General features: G+C 39.2%; 2 protein-coding genes and 1 long non-coding RNA gene across 3 annotated transcripts; 2 read left to right on the top strand and 1 right to left on the bottom strand.

The window, feature by feature from the left end:
- The first annotated feature begins 3,264 nt into the window (after window positions 1-3,264).
- Window positions 3,265-7,215, top strand: LOC108426675 (beta-microseminoprotein-like). The gene is made up of 4 exons (XM_017696332.2): window positions 3,265-3,338; window positions 4,831-4,924; window positions 5,004-5,121; window positions 6,978-7,215. Exons 1-4 carry the CDS (start codon window positions 3,336-3,338, stop codon window positions 7,102-7,104), a joined length of 342 nt encoding a protein of 113 aa, XP_017551821.1. The 5' UTR covers window positions 3,265-3,335; the 3' UTR covers window positions 7,105-7,215.
- Window positions 7,216-14,087: 6,872 nt separating this feature from the next.
- LOC119262813 lies at window positions 14,088-14,780 on the top strand. The gene is made up of 2 exons (XR_005129912.1): window positions 14,088-14,154; window positions 14,323-14,780. It is a non-coding gene; the product is annotated as an uncharacterized LOC119262813 (long non-coding RNA).
- Window positions 14,781-18,646: 3,866 nt separating this feature from the next.
- On the bottom strand, window positions 18,647-22,312 carry LOC119262811 (beta-microseminoprotein-like). The gene is made up of 4 exons (XM_037536159.1): window positions 22,224-22,312; window positions 20,764-20,845; window positions 20,569-20,686; window positions 18,647-19,002 (listed from the first exon to the last, which is right to left on the bottom strand). Exons 1-4 carry the CDS (start codon window positions 22,224-22,226, stop codon window positions 18,879-18,881), a joined length of 327 nt encoding a protein of 108 aa, XP_037392056.1. The 5' UTR covers window positions 22,227-22,312; the 3' UTR covers window positions 18,647-18,878.
- Window positions 22,313-23,370: the final 1,058 nt, after the last annotated feature.

The raw sequence follows: 23,370 nt of genomic DNA, 5'->3' as shown, positions 1-23,370 counted from the left end.
AGGGAGCGGGAGATTGACAGGCGGATTGGTGCTGGGTCAGCAGTGATGCGGGCTCTTTACCGGTCTGTTGTGGTAAAGAAAGAGCTGAGCCATAAGGCAAGGCTCTCGATTTACCGGTCGATCTACGTTCCCACCCTCACCTATGGTCATGAGCTTTGGGTAATGACCGAAAGAATAAGATCGCGAATACAAGCGGCCGAAATGAGTTTCCTCCGCAGGGTGTCTGGACTCTCCCTTAGAGATAGGGTGAGAAGTTCAGTCATCCGTGAGGGACTCGGAGTAGAGCCGCTGCTTCTTCACGTCGAGAGGAGCCAGCTGAGGTGGTTCGGGCATCTGGTTAGGATGCCTCCTGGACGCCTCCCTCGAGAGTCCACCTGGGAGGAGACCCCGGGGAAGACCCAGGACACGCTGGCGTGACTATATCACCCAGCTGGCCTGGGAGCGCCTTGGAATCCCCCTTGGGGAGCTGGTGGAAGTGACTTTGGAAAGGGAGGTCTGGGCTTCATTGCTTAGGATGCTGCCCCCACGACCCGAACCCCCGGAGAAGCGGAAGATAATGGATGGATGGATGGATGGACTAGTGATTGCAAATTTGTGGCACATTAAAGCAAAATCAATGTCCACAACAGTCCAGTCTTATGTAAAAGTGCTGTAAAGTCTATGTGTCAGTTTAAATTTTGGCAAAAACATCTTGTAAATAAATACCATATTGTGCTATTTCCTTTTCATAGGAAGTGATAAAACCACCTTTTTGAACTCCATCTTAAAATTTATGTGGAAGAATGATAAATTAAGAATAAAGTGATTTCAAGGTAGAGAAAGATGCAATTAGACTCTAAAATTCCAGCACAATACTCCCACCACCATGCTTCACTTTATAACTCAAGATGTTTATGATCTGTGAAATTTAGGACTGGTCTAAACCCTGTAAAACCCTGAAAAGTCAATAATGGTGGGGGGGGGGGGTGTATATTGTGCTTTATTCATGGCATCAATTTAATAACAGAAACAGGTTTGTGTTGTTGCTTATATGAATACAAACTGCTTTGGCATTACAGGAGCGATAATACAGGTCTACTCTTATGGTTTACACGGCATGCTGTCTGGGTGAAGGAGGGAAAGGACCACCTATACCAGCATAAAGCATAAAGTTACCAGCATAAAGTTTAAAAGCCAGAGTTTGTCATGGTATAGGGGTGTATTAGTGCCTATGGCATGGGTAACTTGCACATCTGTGATGGAACCCATCCATCCATTCATTTTCCAAGCCACTTCTCCGTCAGGGTTGCGGGGGGGTGCTGGAGCCTATCCCAGCAGTCTTCGGGCGGAAGGAGGGATACACCCTGGACAGGTCGCCAGTCCATCGCAGGGCACTGTGATGGAACCATCTATCCATCCATCCATTGTCTAAGCCGCTTCTCTGTCAGGGTCACGGGGGGATGCTGGAGCCTATCCCAGCAGTCTTCGGGCGGAAGGCAGGATACACCCTGGACAGGTCACCAGTCCATCACAGGGCACTGTGATGGAACCATTACACTAAAATATATATACACATTTTAGAGCAACAAATACTGCCTTTCAGATGCCGTCTTCTTCAGGGGCATGCATTCTTGTTTCAACATGACAATGCCAAGAAACATTCTACAAGCGTTACAACAGTATGGCTGTGTACTGAGAGAACAGTGCTAGACTGGCCTGTCTGTCTCCTATTTTAAAAAAAACGTGGTGTATTATGAAGCTTGAAATACGAAGGCCTCATATGGTTACAGAGATATGAGTTTAGTAAACACATCAGTTATGGCTTTTATTTTAGTGTTTGTAGCCTATATCTCCTTGTCTGCAGTAGTGAGATTCAATCCACCTAGAAATTTGCTTAAAGATCATCAGTAAAAGGGTTGAGAAAAAAAGTACCATACGAATCCTGATGACACTGATGTTAGATGAGAGGGTCTGGCTTTATGGACCTTGCCTTGTGCACTGGGGCTCAGTCATGCTGGAACAGAAAAGGGCCTTCCTCAAACTGTTCCCACAAAGTTGGAAGCATACAACTGTCCAAAATGTCTTGGTCTGCTGAAGCATTAAGATTTCCCTTCACTGGAACTAAGGGGCCTAGGCCAACCCCTGAAAAACAACCCCATATTCCCAAACCCAGACTCGTCCATCAGACTGCCTTGATAGTGAAGTGTGATTCGTTGCTCCACAGAATATGTTTCCAATGCTCCAGCGTCCAGTGGCGGCGTTGTACACCACTTCATCCAATGCTTGGCATTGTACATTTTGATCTTAGGCTTGTATGTAGCTGCTCATCCATGGAAACCCATTTTATGAAGCTCCTAATGTTCTTTTGCTGATGTTTCTTCCAAATGCAATTTGGAACTTGTTAGTGAGTGATTCAACAGAGGATAGACACTGTGAGTTTGTGCAATCTATGGTTTTGGGACGAAGCTGTTGTTGCTACGTCCATTTTGCAATAACAGAAATTACAGTTGGCAGGGGCAGATCTAGCAGGACAGAACTTTCACAAACTTGTGGCAGGTGTGGCATCCTGCGACAGTGCCATGTCATCGGTTACAACCCATTCTACTGCCAGTGTCTGTCTATTGAGACTGCAAGGCTATGTGCTTAGTTTTATCCACCTGCTAGCAATAAGTGTGGCTGAAACACTCAATAATTAGGTGCTGTGTCCCAATACTTTGGTATCAGCCAAGCCACACCTTAGTAACCTTCGTAGCAATGGCCCAGCAACACCTCAGCAGCCACCTGGGGGGATTCCATTGCAATAGTTTAGCAACATCTTAGCATCCACCCAGAATAACACAGCAGAAGCCTTGACAAGCTAACTGTTTCATCAGTTGCAGTTAAACAATCTTGAAATCTTCCCATGCTCCTGCTCCCGATAGCCCAATTTGGCACCTTTTTTTTCTCTGATGTTTCTTAGATGGTTCTTTGATTACTTATGATTGAATTTGAATTAAATTGAATGATTGAATTTGTTTATTTTATATGTTACTCTATTTGCATGTTTCTGAAGACTGCATGGCTGAATAGGCAGCCTACTGTATTTGTCTAACTGTAACTTCTGCAAAACCAATCAAGTCAGCAAGGAGGTACATTTGCTGTAAGACGTGTTTTGAGTTCACTCCTTCTCCTCGCTATTGACTTGAAGACAGCCGCCAGTATGTGGAGGCGGAGTGTTTAGACAGAGGAAATGGATGCTGTAATGAGACTGGAGGAGAAACTATCAGGGGCCAGCCTTATGGGAGGTGCACCAAAAATTTGACGTTTATTAGAGTAGTGGTCACAGACTTCAGAGCATCCACACTGAGCCTGTAACCATGGTACGTTAACTTGATTTCTATGTTTAGTAGTGCTGTTTAAATGAGTTTTAAATGTTCTTGATATAAATTAAATAACTTTTATTTAAAGTCATGTGACATTGAAGATGACTCATTTACAATGCAGCTGAGCACTGAACAAAAAAACAAGGGACTCGAAAGTAAATATTATTCGGTAATAATAACCATGTAACAAAGATATAAATAAGTGATATAAAGCATAATGATGTAGTTTTAACAATACAGAAAATTAAATATATCTTTAGAGTATAAACTAATATCAAGATAAGCAAAATTACTGAGTAGAATAAAAATCGAATAAAACTACAGAATAAGCTAAAAACAAATAATAAAACAAGTAATGATAGAGTTTTAGAAAATTCTAAAAATCAACTAAAATGAACTAAAACAATTGCTGGCTGAATAGAGATGGTCAGAGATTAGAAGTTCAGTGACTTTTTTTGATAGTACAATCAAATAATCAAAATGCTACATCTTACTACTTTTTTTTTGCTGCCTGTACAGGAATCAGCAACATTGTTAATATATAAACTAAAGAAGACTGGCCCCAGGATTTAACCTTGTGGAACACCCTTGGAAATACACCAAAACTATTGATTTCTTTAGGATCATTTTGAGTATATGTATATAATGCATATAATAATAAACATAGAAATTACCTAGTGGGTCTAGGACAGGGATTCCTAATCTTGGTTGTCATGTAACCTTTAACCTGCATATTTTGGTGTCTTCCCAGCTCTAACCCACATGTGTTCCAACTAATCAAATTAGCAACCACATTCTCAGGTAAAATGGGTTTGGTAGAGCAGGAAGAATGCTAGAATGTGCAGCACAGCTTGCTGGAGCCAGTATCCATAAAGCCTCTTTAAGCCCAGAGTGCTAATCTAGGATATCACTGCTGTCAGAAGAAAACATGTATCTCCAATTTTGTCATTTTTCAGTTTCTAACATAATCTGAAAATGCCTGTTGTCCTTTACACTGTATGTAAATTTCATGATGAAGGGACTAAAAGAAACGACCCAGAATGACTTGGAAAAAAGTCTGCTTCCATTGGCTTACATTAAAAATAAAGTATTCGTTTTACGATACGAGATACGAGGTTTTTTTCCAACAACAGCGATGTGTTCCTGCATTGTAAGTAAATGAGGAATCTGAGGAATACAGGCCAGTTGTTCTTATTCGGAATGACCTGTGCTGGGGTTCCCGAAAGTATTTCAGCACGAAGATGACACTAAAATGGTAGAGTGAGCATAGCACTGAACACTCTCTCTAGCAGTTAAGATGATCTTAATTCAAAATCTAGTTGTCTCAGTGAAAAAAGTTTTAATAAAACTGGACCTTTGATTAAAAAGGAAATCTCAATCTTGCTAGTTGCATCAATAGAAAGTGTAGAACAATCAACAAGACTGCAGTTCTCCAGACAGAGTGCGGATGTGTTTGTTAACATTTGTTTACTTGCTTTTTGTTCCAAAGTCCGTGCTGAAGAAGTCAGTGTTGGTGGGGTTGGTGCTGTTGGCTCTCATTCATCTGAATGAAGGAGCCTGCTGGATGAAGAGGATGAAAAAAGGTATCCATATGCAAAGAGTTGTGCCCTGTTATGCTCTTATTTACATTGTGATGTGTTACTAACTTTTGACTTTTTATAGGTGAGGTTCGTTGTCAGGATAACCTAGATAAGACCCAGCACCTTATAGGATCATCCTGGACCAACAGCAAATGTCATCAGTGTGGCTGCAGTGCTGATGGAATGCGCTGCTGTCATGGGTAAATAAACCAAAGCTGTCAATGAAGTAACTAAATTATTGTTTCAGTAGGAACAAAACTATTTATCTGTTACTTTTTTTACATAATTTGAAATTGTAGGCTGGCATTTACATTGTGGTAAAATTTTGACACAGTGTGACTTAGAATAGTCTTGTTTCATTAACTTACATTGAATATTTTTCTTCTACTGCAAAGGTACTTTTTTGTATGTACATACAAATTACATTACAAAAACTAAATACAGAATGTGCTTTGAAATCTTAATGGATCCATATTGTAAATGTTTCTTGCATTTTATTTTTTAATCTTGCTAAAAATGTTAGTTTTGTTCCATGTACCAAAAAACCATCTACCAACCTCTTTATCCCTTGCATTTAAACAGGCTGTTACACTGCCTTTAAGACTGATATGTATGTGATCTCTGTTACGGTTGGTCGCGCTCTATTGTGCCTCATTCAAAAAGCAGCCCAAACACTCACTGTGAATGAGGGGAACTGTTATAGGCTGAATAGTTAGACATATTTAAAAGTCATGAGTTTGTGTTGTCATAGAAACGGAGGTTGTTTTTGTAAAGTGAGGAAAATTCATTTTTGCACTGCATGGGTCATTTAACCCCTTAATATCCCAGGCGGATTACACACTAAGGCTTATTATTCAGTCACTACAGGAACTATAGAAGTGTGTAGAGAGGACAGAGTAGTCCCATAATCAAAGCAGCAGACAGCAGCTTTGCACTAGTGCAGTAGAGTCTGTTGGATTCATGAGGGGAGTAACTAAAAAATCAGCCAATCAAAACCTCTTTCAAACAGTTGCTATCTATCTATCAGTTGCTATCTAGCTAACTATGCTCAGAGGTTTTCTCCATTCATTTAACTTTATTTAATTTGTTATTGAAATGAAGACATGTGCAGGCTATATTATACAGGCCTATATATGTGAAAAAAATGAATGGTCAAAAATGGTCAGCGGGATGCTCACTAGTTGCATCTGTACTGAAATATCAAGTGTCGTTCAGCAGTTTTGGCTTAGCATGTGTACCAATTCTGGTGTAAAATCTAATCCATAGGGGGGGCCAGAGGCATAACCAAATGCTGGCCTGAAATGAGGCATGGCCATGCTTCTGACCACCCCAATTACGGAAAATGAGACAATCAGTCATCATTAATAAAGCATTGATTATGCTTTATGGTGAAAATGAGGGTAGTCACCACTCAGTTATGAGACTCTGATTATATGCATTTAATAATTAGCGTATCTTGCTGGGATTGACTAATATGTTGGCTACACAGGCAAGTAATGGTAAATAATGGTAAACAGCCATTAATGGTACTTTTACTGGGTGAGAGTTGACAGTTGAAATAAACAGGGAAATACTTGCTCACTGTGGAGAATCTATCATCCACTTATTTTGAGAATGTAGAGATTGTAATGAATTTTGGATTTAAATGATTTTCATAAACAGAAAAACTTACATGTTTATTAAGCTAAAGGTCGACTACAAACCTCTTTGAAAAATCTAAAATAAATGATAAAAACTAATAAAATAAAATTAAATTCAAACGTTGACAGTTTTCCAACTTAAACTGGAGGAGTGCCTTTAAGTCAGGGTTTATGCTGCTGCACAGAAAACAATGGGAAGCAGATTAACCTCTTAAACGTCCAGGGCCATCCGGCAGGCCCAGCGGTTCACTACACACTTCCATAACCTAAGAATAACTCAGCAATTTTGCCTTAGTATGTAATAAGCCTGGGATTTTAAGGAGTTAATTCATTCTCAGCCCCATTTACATGATGTTCTTTGGATGTTCAGTTCTTTCTTTATTATTATTATTATTGTTTCTTTCTTTCTTTTACAGACTTCCAACAATTTTGAACTTTGCTGAAGATTGCACTGTGGAGTACAATTATCACACATGTACATTTAAAGTGGTTAAAAAGGAGGACCACTCAATTCCTTGCTCTCACAGTGGTGTAGGAAAGTGAAATAAAGTGAAAGAGAAATAGAGAACAGAAAATAAGGGCAGACGTCAGTAATTCTGTAAGTTCATGTTAATCCAATCAAAATGACTTTAATAAAGGTTGATATAAACTAAACTGCTTTGACTTTTTTCCACGTATACACCCTACATCAGGCTGGTGTCCAGCACAGTTCCCCAGGTATTTTGTTGCTCACCTAGTCAATATCTTGTTCTCTCAAGCGGTCTTCACTAACTTTACATTCCACAAGTCCTTACAATCAGCCATTGCTCATTTATCCTTTGTTTTATCTGTTTGACACCCAACAGTGTTGAAGATTATCCTAGTAAAAATACATTTTCATGCATCATTTATGCTTGGGAAGATGAGAATTGTGATGCCATGATTGGGGTGCCAACTATGTCCCACTGATATTACATTTACACATATACACACTGATCAGGCGTAACATTATGACCACGTCCTTGTTTCTACACTCATTGTCCATCTTATCAGCTCCACTTACTGTATAGCTGCACTTTGTAGTTCTACAGTTACAGACTGTAGTCCATCTGTTTCTCTGATACTTTGTTAGTCCCCTTTTACCCTGTTCTTCAGTGATCAGGACCCCCATGGACCCTCACAGAGCAGGTACTGTTTAGGTGGTGGAGCATTCTCAGCACTGCAGTAACACTGACGTGCTGGTCTGAGTGGATCAGACACAGCAAAGCTGTTTTGTTGTTTTTAAAAACCTCAGTGTCACTGCTGGACTCAGAATACTCCACCAACCAAAATGATCCAGCCAACAGCAGATGAGCTATTGTCACTGACTTTACATCTACAAGGTAGACTGACAAGGTAGGAGTGTCTAATAGAGTGGACAATGAGTGGACACAGTGTTAAAAAACTCCAGCAGCACTGCTGTGTCTGATCCACTCGTACCAGCACAACACACACCAACACACCACCACCACATCAGTGTTACTGAAGTGGTGAGAATGACACACCACCTAAACAGTACCTGCTCTGTGAGGGTCCATGGGGGTCCTGACCACTAAAGTAAGTGGAGCTGATAAAATAGACAATGAGCATAGGTAAAACAGAGCAGTCTGATCTTATCCACAGTGGACCTGTGTGAATGCAGGTACAAGCAGGAGCTCACATAATTCCACTTGTTTAATGAGCTGTTCAAACAATTTATCATGTGAGTTTCTGCTTTGTTGGGATGAAATTCTGCAGCCACACTGGCTATAAGTAGATACACAGCTTTAAAACCTGAAACGTCACATGTGTTTGCTCATAAAAATAGGTAGTAAACAGGATATATCTGAGCTTATCCCTACCTTTCACCTGACAGCTGCTTTGTGGCTTCAGGACTTCCCCCAACAAATGCGCGAGCGGCCCACAGTCTCGACCACTCCACTTTCCCTCAGCATTACCCACGCCTGATGTTTAGCCTGGCTGATGCTCTGGCCTCAGCTTTCAGAAAACTGAAGTCACTGTGTTCACGACACAGAAATGTTCCTTTTTTTGGCCAATTGTACGCTTTTGTGCTACAGTTCTGTCATCAACACCTTCAGAAAAGTCAAAATAGTTCTGCACGTCAATATGGCTAACCTCAGGCCACTATCACATTACTGATTAAACATTCCCTGATGAGTAATCAATAAATTAAACATTGGCTGGCACAGAAGGGAGCAGTTTAAGTTATAGCTGAGGTCCACTCTTACGTATGTGGAGTGGAGATGCCGTATGGAGAGCTATGCAAGAGACACCTAACCCTCAATTGCTCCCCAGGCACGGTGGATAGGGCTGCCCACCGCTCCAGGCAAGTGTGCTCACTGCCCCCTAGTGTGTGTATTCACTAGTGTGTATGTGGTGTTTCACTTCACAGATGGGTTAAATGCAGAGGTGGAATTTCCCCGTTTGTGGGATTAAAAAAGTATCACTTAACTTAAAATGGTATGGAATCGCCCCAGAGGGGAATAAAAAGGGATGTTTTGAGATGTTCTTTCCATTGTGGTTGACCGGGAACCATCTTGCCATTTGATGCTTAATAAAGTGAATTCGTTTTGAAGATATTGGATTACAGTAATATTCTAGATAATATTAGAGTTTCTTATAAATGTCCAGACCTTGGGCAAAAGAGACAGATATTGGTTGTGACAGACATAATCTCTGTTTAATCCAGAACTGCCAGATTATGTTAATTTGAATCCCTGTTAGCGCTGACACACAGGTGGAATCTCCTAGCGACGGTAGCAGAATTTAGCATTATTGTAGTAAGTGTTAAGTGTTCTGGCCTAAATTGAAGGCCTAGCTCTAGTCGCTCTGGGGAATATGGTCTTCTGCCACTGGCCTCTTTTCCACCGCAGGGCCAAATGGTTCTGAGCACGGAGGGTAACGGTTCCGGTGGTGTTTCCACATGGACACCGTTCGACGCAGAACACTTAAAACAGGAAAGAGAGAGTCGCGTCAGTGGAAGTTCAATATGCATGATAATCACGTGATTCACGTAGACTTCAGATATTTCAAGGAAGTTTTTGGTGGGCAATTTGAACCCATAAACACATGGAGACAGAACTGTAATTAACTAAAATTGCATTGATTCATGAAATTGATTCACACAAACTTTTGGTTTTCCTTAGCGAGTTTTAGGCTAATTGATACTTCAGTCATTTTATGTGGGCTCTCAATAAATATGTGATAAATTTGCATCGGGCTAACATTATATTTTAGCTTTAGGCCAAAAAACAAACTTTGGTTTAAATGCAGAGACATTCACAGGTAAATATTACACGAACTACAGCTGATGTGGTCTGGGTAAACTAATGGGCTACATACACACAGAGCTCAATTAAATGACCCTTAATATGGGAGCTTAATGCATACACTTAAATTACATGTGCAGGAATAAAACCTTCCCTTAAGCAGGTTTAAACCAGGCATTACATTTAGGCTAAAACTTAAGTTTTTGAATGTATCCCTGCTGAAAAACCCTACATAAACCGTTAAGTGTTTCCTTTGGTTTCTGGTGGTTGTGTAATGTGCTTTGGCCTTTGGTTTAACCGGTGACCAGTGGTTGATTCACGTGCTGGCAATGATATCCCCTCCTGAACGGCTATGTGCATGAAGACCACAAAACCAGCACCAACGGTCAGTTTACATCAGAGACCGTACAAGTGCAGAGACTTTCCAATAAGGACAGCACAAAATTTCATCAACGTTCTGTGAAAAATATTGTTGACTGTTGTTTTTCGATTGGTCTCCGTTTTGGATCCGAGTTTCAGCTCTGATCATGGAGGAAATGAGTTTGGTTCTCCTGGACATGTTGAGATCGTGTTTATCAGATCCTCATAAAGCTAAATAAAGCATAAAGCTGAACAAACTCTTCTTCTTTCGGCTGCTCCCTTTAGGGGTCGCCACAGCGGATCATCTGCCTCCATCTTGCCCTATCCACTGCCTCCTCTACTTTCACACCAACCATCTCTACATCCATAAACCTTCTCCATCTCCAACATTATTTGCCCAATATATCCACTATTCCTCCTCAACACATGTCCAAAGCAGATGAACAAACTCGCTCTGCTCAAACTCAACACACACCTCAGTCCGTTACAGCCAAAAAACACGGAGTCGACTGAATCGAAGAGTCGACTGTGAGCATTTCAGCGTTCGCAGTCGCTGGCCGAGAGTTCGCGAGGGGAGTGCTTTGAGTCGACTCTTTTAGGTCATCGCAGGGAGCTCACTCGCATTTTTAAAAATAAATAATGAAACGGTTCCTCCCCTCATTATTCCCAACACCGGCTTTTGCGTTAGTTCTTTATTTTCCATTTTCCAGGCCTTTCTCGCCAGTTATTCTCATTTTTAACTCTTGTCTGTTGATGAATGTTGACGATCCGTTAAGCAGCTAAAAGAGTCGAGTCTTTCTGGTGAGCTGAGCTGATTGATCTGACTCACTGAAAAGAGCCACAGTGCCGCTCTCTCACTGGCAGACATGCTGGAGTCGAAGAATCGACTCTTCATCGCTACCAAGACCACGATTCATGTTTGAAATGAGATGACAATAAATCAAATACGGTGATTTAAAGTAAACAGCGTTTTTATAGACCTAATCAGAATGTTTGTAAGTATAACGGTTGGCTATTCTATGATAAAGATAAACATAACAGTCGTTGGTACGGTAAAATCTTGCTGTGTTTGAGTCTGTGATATCAAATGTACCAAAGAACACAATCAGTTTTACTCACACTTTCCCGTTTTCCAGCTTTCTATAGCAGGTACAGCTGTATTATTAGTATTAATCCCGCTGAGGGGCCCGCTGTGTTTGCTAACACTAGCAGCTAAAGCTAACGGCGCCTTAGCGAATCCTTTACTGTTCCAGATGTAGATGTTAGATACCAAACACTGCTACATCACCAGTAAGTACGAACCAGGACAGTGTGCTGAGGTGTTTATCCGTTTTGTTACAAGTATTGCTTTATGTTCGTTGTGTAAGTTGACCACAAAAAGATGGTTCTTCAAGGGTTCTTTAGCTAAATGAATGGTTCTATTTAGACCCATGAGTTCTATATAGAACCCATTACATCCTTTTTGAAAATGCTACTGTATCGCACCAAAAGGGGTTCTTCTCTATTGTGACAAGCTTGACATTGTCACAGTAGCAGAACCCGTGCTATACAGAACCTCATACAGCACATTCTCCGTCAATCTGAAGAACCATTTCACCAAGCAGAGAGCTATTTTAAACATGCAAATGGTTCTGTATAGAACTCATGATTGTAAATAGAACCATTTCCTTCACTGAAGAACCGTCTGTTTTAAATGTGTAGGTTCTTAGCAGACACAGCACGCTTGTTTTGCTCATACTGATCTCATCTGCTTCTACTAATCTGGTTTAGTCATGTTAGACTGTGGCACACTGACCCCTACCCTACATGTGGAGATCATACAGTGTCCATCTAGGCCACATGGGGGTTTGTGATGAAAATCTAGGAGGAGGCAGTACTCTGACATTATCAGGAGAACTTAGGTTTCACGGTTCCGCTGTGCTACCCCGCCTCATACTTCTTAAAGATCCCAGACTGGTGCTGAACTTCACTGACCATCTTCAGCCTAAACAGAGCTTGAATGTGTGACCTTAAGAGGGGAACTCCACCAACTTCTCAAGACTTCTGCATAATTGGAGTAAGATGTAAATAGTCATTTCGTGCGGTTTGATGTGAAATGCATTACAGGCAGATTTACAGACTCAGATGTCTTTACAGTGGTGGTGATGGGAACCAGGGGTCACAATGTCTACAACATCAAAAAGCCAAAAAGGATTCTTGCTTTAATGTGCCATAAATTTGCATGCATTTATAAAATCTTCCAGGTTGTACACTATCCGTAAGCCAGGTTAGATGTACAGCATTTTAACCTTTTAAACTCCTTGGGACCACCCGTGGTTACAAAACACACTTTGTCATGTTCTTCATAACTTTCATATTTCATAAGCTACATTGAGAAGCTGGGCGTCATATTGAGGCTGTAACTCTTCTTTCCAGTCAGATAGATGGTGATATCATTTTAAACCCTTATAATAAAAGAAGCTGAACTCACAATTTTGTTTTCTACTGAAAGTCGACCCACTTCCCATTTTCTCCACAGATCTGGGCTATAAACTATAAACAGACGGCGTCTCTTCAGTGATCTGCTCTGTAAAAATGTATTTGATAAAAAATACGAAGAGCAATTAAGATTTTTGTGTTTCGGTAGTAAAATGTAAGCATATAGCAATATATGTGATCATAAAACACATTTTCTGTTCATTTGAGGGGAGCTTTTACAAAAAACATTTAAAAATGACATTTATTTAATGCAGTTACTGAATAATCTGCTATATGATCTGGTTGTATGATGGAAAAACGAAAGTATACCCTGGAGAATAACTGAAAGTTGGGAATGTTTTATTACACTGTACTTTACATGTGCATCTTCAGTCGATCATTAATGGCTATAGTTATATTTTGCAGCAGGACTACAATACTTCTGCTTTTGAATGTAAATCACTGTGCACTTCACTACTGCCGTGTGCTGCAGCTCTGAGTGCTGGTTAGATTCATTATCTCCACCAACGTACAGAATCGCTCAACTCTGCCTTCACTTGCTGTCTTTTTTTATCACTTTCCAACAGCGCTGAAAGAGCATGGAGCAGTCCTGTCGCTCGTTTTAAACACTTCAAATGTGCATGTGTCATAATTGTACTCCACAGTGCAATCTTTAGTGAACCACACAGATGGCAATCTGTAAAAGAAAGAAAGAAAATATCAAAGAACAGAACATCCAAAGAAGGTCAAGTAAAAGTCACACTTTTCATCTGGAGCATCTGCTCTGGAAGATCTTCAGAATAAGGTGAAGTAGATGCAAAAGTGCAGGATGTCTAAACTGGGGCTGAGAATGTTTTAATCTGCTTCTTTTCATTGTTAACAGTGTTTCCGATGCAGCAACGTAGTCTATGATTTACACGCACTCTTGTAGTTTAAGCTGTAAAACTGTCAACCTTTTAAAATTTTACTGAGGACATAATTAACATACCAGCACAAACAGTACAGTACATCACAAAAAAATAATAAGTGCTAAAAATACAGTAGTTTGGCATTTAACTGGCACATTTTCTTGAATTAATATACAATTTTGATAGCATACGGTTGAAAAATATCAAATACTTTATTGGAATTTACATTTTACATATTCAAAAGAGTAAATACTCAACTGTTAGCTTAAAAAACATGTCAGTTTTTTGGTTTATGAAATTACCCAACTTCAATATCCGTTGCAGTTTTTACGCTTTCAAAATAAGTGAACAATAGATTCTCCAGAGTTATTACAAAAAGAGCAAGCTATGTATTTTAAAATGTCAACCTTCACCAACCAATCAACATTGAGGATGGAGACCTTCTCTAGTCACTCCTCCAACACAGTTTTAACTGTTCTCATTACATTATTACATTCTTGCATTTTCTCTTTAGGTGTTATTGAAGAACACACAAGCACTTCAAGAGGACCACAAAGGTAAAAATAACATGCCCAAAACAGGTAGGACATGGATCCTTTAGGATCATTTAGGATAAAGAAAGGATGTACATATCATTATTTTTAGAACAAAACCTCATATCGCCAACAAAAATGGTAAAAGTTTTTGTTCCGAGTGCAACAATAATTTAGTTATTTCATTGACAGCTTTGGTTTATTTACCCATCACAGCAGCGCATTCCATCAGCACTGCAGTCACACTGATCACATTTGCTGTTGGTCCAGGAGGATCCCACAGGATGCCAGGTCTTATCTAAGAGGTCCTGACAATGAGTGGCGCCTATCAAAGCTCAGAAGTTAGTAACACATCACAATATAAACCGACATGAACATAACAGGGCACAACTCTTTGGATACCTCTTTTCAGCAACGCCGTGAAGCAGGCGGCATCATTCAGAGGAACGAGAGCAAACAGCACCAACCCCACGAACACTGACCTCTTCAGCACAGGAACAAAACACATGTAAACAAACGGAGTTCACGAACACCTCCGCACTCTGTCTGGAGAATTTTTATGTTTTAATGAACTGCATTGTTCTACTCTTTTTATTGGTATGACTAGCAAGACTGCAATTTTCTTTCCAATGTGAGAAAAATCCAGTTTCATTAAAATGGATTATTTTCACTGACATAACTGGATTTCAAATTGTTTTCTTGCTCCTGCTTCTGATTTCTGCAGGAACAAGGCCTGAATTCCCATCTTAGAATTAAGATCATCTTAACTGCTAGAGAGAGTGCTCAGTGCTATGCTCACTCTACCATTTAAGTGTCATCTTTGTGATGAAATAAGTTTGGGAACCCCAGCACAGGTCATTCCAAATAAGAACAACTGGCCTAGAGCAGAGGTTCCCAAAGCAGGGCCTATATTCATAAAGCTTTTCAGTATATCAGTGCCAACCTGGGATCAGATTCCTTACTTATTTATAATGAGATCAGCACTCTGGGCTTTTAGAAGCTTTTTATTAACAGGGTCTGGCCCACTGCACTGGATATTTTAGCTTTTTTCCTGCTCTAACACACTCATTTCGACTGAGAATGGGGTTGCTAATGATCTGATTCACTGATTCGTGTGTTACAGCAGGGAAGACAACAAAATATACAAGTTAATCACAAACAGGTTCCATCACAAACAAGATTAGGAATGTCCTAGACCCACTATGTGGACAACTGTCAGGTCATTTCTGTGCATATTGTTATATACAAATAATCAAATGATCCTAAAAAAATCAACATTTTTGGTGTATTACATCTAAAGGTGTTCCACAAGGTTAAATCCAAGGGCCAGTCTTATTCAATTTACATATTAACAATGTTGCTGCGACCACTGATTATTGAATGTAAAAAAAAATACATTGATTTTCAGAGCCTTCAATGCTGATTTAATAATTCAGTTATTTGATTATAGTATCAAGAGTTGCTGAACGTCTGATCTCTTACCACCTTTACTGAACCATCAACTGTTTTTTGTTGATTCTAGTTTTTAGTTGATTTTTAGGATTTTATAGTATTTTAGCATTATTACTTTAGTTTTATTACTTTTGTACTTGTCTTGTACACTAGCTCTTTTATAATCTTTTATGAAACAATAGAAGGGATAGGCATTCTGACTATTTTTGATATTGCAGTATCCGCAAGATATCTTAACTGCAAGAAAGAAAAAAAAAAACATGGGAAAAACAAAAACAATGTAATATAATGGCAGTGCTTACCATTTTTAGCAACAGCAAAAAAAATAAATATATATAGAATCAGGCAGAGGAACGTCTTTAATTATTCAAAAACAGAGCTAATCTGTGGATACTGATGAGGACTTAGTGTCCTACACAAAGTATTTTCCCCTCAGTGGATGATGCCAACATGTTATTTGTTTCTGGACCTAGCTAACATCAGTTACAGTAGCTAGCCTAGTTAGCGACACAGCTGCACCATCTCTGCCTTCTCAGTCACATCCTTCACAACAGTCTCCTCCAGATGATCAGGTTAGTGTGTCAAGCTTTACACATTCCTTCAGCTTTTCACGTCTCTTAACCTAATAATACTGCTAGTGCCGTTCTCACTGCAGGTTTGTTGTAAGGAGTGTTTCAGTTTTTCCCCTTCTTGATGAAAGGAGTAGGTCAGCTGTTTGGTATGCCATGCCTGTGTCAGATTACTGAAAGACTCTAGAACAAGGGGGTCTAATCTTATCTGCAAAGGGCCAATGTGGCTGCCAGTTTTGTTGACCTGATTCCACTTGTTTAATCAGTTGCTGTCGTGTTGGAATAAAAACCTGCAATCACTCTGACTCTTATCATCAAATAAGATCGGACACTCCTGCTTTAGAACCTTCTGGTTACAGGGCCAGATCCCTAACCTCCAGCCCACGACTGCCCACGACTTCTGGTTCATTCCATTCAATTCAGTTTATATGTACTTTTTCTGGATATTCTTAAAGGAATAATATGTAATACCATTACTCTACTAAATCATAAATTTACCATGATACTCTATGTTATCAGAAATTAAGAAAACATGGTAAGTTAAAAATTATGGAAGGAAAGTCTGTTTGTGTTTTGACCCATGATCCCACCAACTGCCCATTTCTCAGTACCATTTCAACACCCTGGGTTATGTAACGCATAAGCAGGCAAACACGGTGTGCTGCAGCCATGGAAGCATCCAAACAAATTTCATCCTGACCTAAAAAGCCTTCGTATAAAAAGCTGCATGACCAGAAATGCAGTAAAATGCGAGTAAATATTGCCGATGCATTCGAAAGACAGTCCGTTTAGAGCCCTCAAGGAATTTAAGACGCATGTCCAAAACAGGTAAGCACTAGACTTCAGCTGAAGTTAGTTAACCTTACCTAATTTTTCAGCAGGGATGGACATTTTAAGTGATTTCAACATTTGAGTACTAGCATTCATAATCTGGTCTGCGTGCAGCTGGGTTACCAAAGCAGAAGAGGCTGAAGTTGACTTCCAATTGCACTGGCTTGTTGTTTGTATTTTCCAGTTCCATCTTAAATGTGGAATGGGAAAATTAGAACAACAATCCCACAAATAGCCTGAGGCGCCAGAATGCAACTGCTGCACCATTTAAAGTCGAATGGGCAAATTCAAACCAGAAATCAGCAAACAGCCTGAGGTGCAAATGCAACTGTGGCACCATCTAAGGTAGAACTGGCAACATCAAAAAAGCTGACTTCAGCCTCATTCCAGTATTTTTGAAGCAGTGGACAGTTGGACAGTTGGCTCTGGGCTTAGCTTTGGCTACTGTATATAGCCAGCCATGCATCTAGCCATCTAGCCAACATAGACAGAGTTATAAAAAAAACTGAGCAAATGTATACATTAGATACAGGGCATGAATTGTCATTGTTTGTCATCGCTTGCCATTGTTAAAGTTTAACATTGCACTTGTTTGTGTAAGTTCAGTGTCCTCAACCTGGCAACCCGCATAAGCATTGAGTCTTGGGAGTAGGGGGCAGGGGCAGACTCTCTATTTAGAAGAAAATTAGAATTTGGACTGCAGTACCCATTTTTGCTGTCAGTATTTCATATACTTTCCTTTAAGCAGGGCTGTCAGACTACCACATCTGGCCTATGACTTCAAAAATCATTTTACAACAACCTGAATTCCAATAACAACCTAATTCTTCATCAGATTTAGTGCACTGCCTTTAACCAATTAGCAGTGCAATAAAATATTTTCTCAGGGCACTGGAGAAAACGCCATTCAATAATCAAGTGACCGTTGCTGGGCATAATTAATGCTTTTGTCACCAAGTTTGGTAAACATGGCTAACATAACATAGCTTGCCAGCTGAGAGTTGCAGGGCCTTAAGCCGCTGCTTATGTCGATTATTACATAGAACTGGCACTGGTGTTGGTAGCTCAAGAGGGAGCAACACTTAGCAAACACCTCACAATTACACTTACTGATCAAATTTTCATTTCTCTTTTACTTTAATATCTCTTTCAGTTTTTTCTTTAACATTTCAATATTACAAGTAAACTTGATCTCATGTGTGGGCTTGGGGCTGCTAAACCCAATCATACTGCCGGCATTGGCTATTAACGTCAATCAATGTCCAAAATCCGTTTTAAAAGTAATTTTGTTGGTGACAACGTCCATGATTGACCAATATTTGTTTTTAAAAGTTTATCAGAAACTCTGTTTGTAACCTTTCCACTTTGGGAGATGTTTTCATGTATTATTTCACAATGTTTTTAACCTGTAACTTTTATCCCTTACACAAATAATACTACTAATAATACAATACTAGATTGATTTTATTGAATAAAAAGTGGATTTTCTTCTCGCTCTTGCCGAAAGTGTGATTGCATAAATAATTTAAAATACTGGTATTGTGGATTTTGTGTTTCAAAACTGATTCAATGTCCAGATATACCTAAAGTAAAGTTTGGTGGTGGGAGTATCATGCTGTGGATTTCAGAGTTGACAGTGATCTTACTACAGTCTAAAGGATTGTTGCAGGAATGACAACTCAAAGGAGCAGAATAGAAATATTTTCTTTAATATGCCACAAATCCACCATCATTATTAAGGTCCTAAAGATTGTAGTACACATCTTTAAGGCAGTTTAGCTATACAGTTTTCCCAGCTAGCTAGAAATAACTCAGTATCAGTTATCAACCTTCATTATTAAGAATGTTTTGGTTAAATTTATCTCACATGTAGAATTACTGAATTCGGCTTTCTTTTCTTTACACCAATTTCACTTTATTTCACTTTCCAGAGCTCATGGCAGTGCATGGAACTGTGCCGTTTTTCTTAGGAATGACATCAAATGTACAGGTGTCATAATCGTATACCACTGTGCAGTCACCTGTAACGTGCACCGTTGGCATTCTGGGGAAAAAAAAGAAATTCATAAAGAACTTTAGAGAATCTGAAAAACAGCATAGAAAATCTGAGTACTTCAGAACACCACATGCATTTTGATGAACTGAAAATGAAAAGACTTTGGGCCTCATTCAACAATATCTTCCTAAGTTTTTTCTTAAGTGTGTTATTGAGAAAGGTCCTAAAAAAGTCTACGTCAGATTTATGACGTGTCCTTGAACCGCAGAATTGTACACACCTCTGTGCTTAAGAGTGTGTGTAGATTCTGTTCTTACCTAAGAACAAATCCCAAATATGAAAACATTGGTGAATGTCAGAATCTTCATGAAAACTGGAAATTTTTCTTAATGGCAGGTGAATGAGGCCCAGTGTTTGAAAAAAATTATGCTTTCAATTTGCATTCATCTCACAGAATGGACAAAGACGTTTTAACATGCATCTGAATTACACTGAACATTTATAACTTTAAGACACTAAAGATGGGAGTGATTTTAGTCCCCGCAGTCATTGTTTAGATTTGGGGTCAAATTGCATCTAAAGCAAGTCTTCTCTTAAACTGTAATCATTAAAATGTTAACTATAGCACCAAAAAGCGTTCTTATATTGTTACGATATCATTCTTGTAACAATAGAAGAAACTTTTTGGTGCTACATAAAACTATTATCAAAAAGTTTCTATTTGCTGTATTTGGCAGCTAAACTGTTAAATATAGATAAAATGATCATGAGAAAATGCCACAGTCCCACATTTTCATGTCACTACCAAAAAACAAAAACATTTTAGTCCATGGTCAGAGCCTTATTTCAGTCACACCCCTGCACTTTAGAGCAGGAAGTGAGACTGCATCCCAGTCCCTCATGGCCACATAGTGAGCAGTTAGATCCCACTGTTTTAAAGCAGTTATGTCCTAAAATCTGAAAATTAACATTAAGAATGGTCACTGCTGAAACATATTGTCTGTGGTTCTGTTTTGTGTTTTCATGAATGGTTGTATGTGTACAACTGTTCTAAGCTGTGTTTCTAGTCATATACTGGCTAGCATTTTTAAGTTGTGCTCAAAATCATCTAAAATGGTCACTACTGAAACATTTGGTAAAGTTTCAGGAGTGTTAGGATTGCTGTTAGTGATAAAATGGAACGTTCAACCATTTGTTTTAATAAAATAAACATAATTAAGGTACAGTGACAGTCTAAGCAAAGCAATTTTAGTCTAATTTCCAAGTCCGAAATGTGTTTTCAACCATACTTTGAATTAATTTGGTGGAATGATATGTGTGTGTGTATCAATCAACATTGAGGATGGAGACCTTCTCTAGTCACTCCTCCAACACAGTTTTAACTGTTTTCATTACATTATTACATTCTTGCATTTTCTCTTTAGGTGTTATTGAAGAACACACAAACACTTCAAGAGGACCACAAAGGTAAAAATAACATGCCCAAAACAGGTAGGACATGGATCCTTTAGGATCATTTAGGATAAAGAAAGGATGTACATATCATTATTTTTAGAACAAAACCCGAGTGCAAAAATAATTTAGTTATTTCATTGACAGCTTTGGTTTATTTACCCATTACAGCAGCGCATTCCATCAGCACTGCAGTCACACTGATCACATTTGCTGTTGGTCCAGGAGGATCCCACAGGATGCCAGGTCTTATCTAAGAGGTCCTGACAATGAGTGGCGCCTATCAAAGCTCAGAAGTTAGTAACACATCACAATATAAACCGACATGAACATAACAGGGCACAACTCTTTGGATACCTCCTTTCAGCAACGCCATGAAGCAGGCGGCATCATTCAGAGGAACGAGAGCAAACAGCACCAACCCCACGAACACTGACCTCTTCAGCACAGGAACAAAACACATGTAAACAAACGGAGTTCACGAACACCTCCGCACTCTGTCTGGAGAATTTTTATGTTTTAATGAACTGCATTGTTCTACTCTTTTTATTGGTATGAGTAGCAAGACTGCAATTTTCTTTCCAATGTGAGAAAAATCCAGTTTCATTAAAATGGATTATTTTCACTGACATAACTGGATTTCAAACTGTTTTCTTGCTCCTGCTTCTGATTTCTGCAGGAACAAAGCCTGAATTCCCATCTTAGAATTAAGATCATCTTCACTGCTAGAGAGAGTGCTCAGTGCTATGCTCACTCTACCATTTAAGTGTCATCTTTGTGATGAAATAAGTTTGGGAACCCCAGCACAGGTCATTCCGAATAAGAACAACTGGCCTAGAGCAGAGGTTCCCAAAGCAGGGCCTATATTCATAAAGCTTTTCAGTATATCAGTGCCAACCTGGGATCAGATTCCTTACTTATTTATAATGAGATCAGCACTCTGGGCTTTTAGAAGCTTTATGTTAACAGGGTCTGGCCCACTATTTTAGCTTTTTTCCTGCTCTAACACACTCATTTCGACTGAGAATGGGGTTGCTAATGATCTGATTCACTGATTCGTGTGTTACAGCAGGGAAGACAACAAAATATACAGGTTAATCACAAACAGGTTCCATCACAAACAAGATTAGGAATGTCCTAGACCCACTATGTGGACAACTGTGAGGTCATTTCTGTGCATATTGTTATATACAAATAATCAAATGATCCTAAATAAATCAACATTTTCGGTGTATTACATCTAAAGGTGTTCCACAAGGTTAAATCCTGGGGCCAGTCTTATTCAATTTACATATTAACAATGTTGCTGCGACCACTGATTATTGAATTTAAAAAAAATACATTGATTTTCAGAGCCTTCAATGCTGATTTAATAATTCAGTTATTTGATTATAGTATCAAGAGTTGCTGAACGTCTGATCTCTAACCACCTTTACTGAACCATCAACTGTTTTTTGTTGATTTTAGTTTTTAGTTGATTTTTAGGATTTTATAGTATTTTAGCATTATTACTTTAGTTTTATTTCTTTCTTTTCTTATTCTCGTTTTATTTGAGTTTTATACTTTTTTTATTCTTCATTTTATTTGTGTGAGAATTGTTATGTTCTGTGTTTTAATTTCATCCTTATGCTTTATATCACGTTCATTACTACAGAATTATATTTACTCTCTTTGAGTCATTTGTTTTTTTTGTACATTTCTCAGCTACATTGTAAACGACGGTCACCATCAATGTACCCTGACTTTAAATGATTTATTGATAACATTTAAACCTTATTTAAGCAGCACTAGTAAACACAGAAATCATGTAAACTCACCATGATTGCAGGCTCAGTGTGGATGTTCTGAGGTCTGTGACCACTAAACTAATGAAGTCACATTTTTGCTGTACTGCTAAGGCTGGCCTATGACCGTCTCTTTGCCAGTCTCATTCCAGCCCCTTTCCCTCTGTACAAACAAGTTGCCTCGGTCACATGGAGGGCTCACCATAGTGGAGGCTATCTTAAAGTCAATAACGGTGTGAAGTAAAAAACCTTCTGACAGCAAGTTTGCATCCATGCAGACTTAAATCTTCCTGCAGAATTTCCAGTTAGACGTAAAGTAGACTGCTTCAGTGAGACACATACTGCTAGACTAAGAATCTAAGAAACATCACATAAAAGAAAAGTTTCTGTTTCACTACTTTCCACTGTCAAAGTGAGCTAATGAGAGCAGGGATGTGCTAAGTGCTGGTCCTGGGGGGCTGCAGCATCTCCAGATTTCAGGACTTTCAGTTGGTTTGCCAAAGCTGTTGCTATGAAATCCAAGGTGGTTTCTATAATGCTGCTATGTTATCCGAGGTGGTTGCTAAGATGTTGCTAGGCCACGGCCATGGTAGCTCAGGTGGTTGCTAAGGTTTGGCAAGGCCATTGCAATGGAATCTCAGGTGGTTGCGAAGGTGATGTTAGATCATTGCTGTGTTATCCCAGATAGTTGGAGGACTTGTCTTGTACACTAGATCTTTTAGCATCTTTTATGAAACAATAGAAGGGATAGGCATTCTGACTATTTTTGATATTGCAGTATCCGTAAGATATCTTGTTAACTGCAAGAAAGAAAAAAAAACATGGGAAAAAACAGTAAACTTTGGACAAAAACAATGTAATATAATGGCAGTGCTTACCATTTTTGGCAACAGCAAAATAAATATATATAGAATCAGGCAGAGGAACGTCTTTAATTATTCAAAAACAGAGCTAATCTGTGGATACTGATGAGGACTTAGTGTCCTACACAAAGTATTTTCCCCTCAGTGGATGATGCCAACATGTTATTTGTTTCTGGACCTAGCTAACATCAGTTACAGTAGCTAGCCTAGTTAGCGACACAGCTGCACCATCTCTGCCTTCTCAGTCACATCCTTCACAACAGTCTCCTCCAGATGATCAGGTTAGTGTGTCAAGCTTTACACATTCCTTCAGCTTT

This window comes from Pygocentrus nattereri, chromosome 29 (assembly GCF_015220715.1).
Source record: "Pygocentrus nattereri isolate fPygNat1 chromosome 29, fPygNat1.pri, whole genome shotgun sequence".
In the NCBI taxonomy this organism is placed as follows: Eukaryota; Metazoa; Chordata; class Actinopteri; order Characiformes; family Serrasalmidae; genus Pygocentrus; species Pygocentrus nattereri.
The sequence above is the reverse complement of the archived record's forward strand: the minus strand, read 5'-3'. Positions and strand labels throughout refer to the sequence as shown.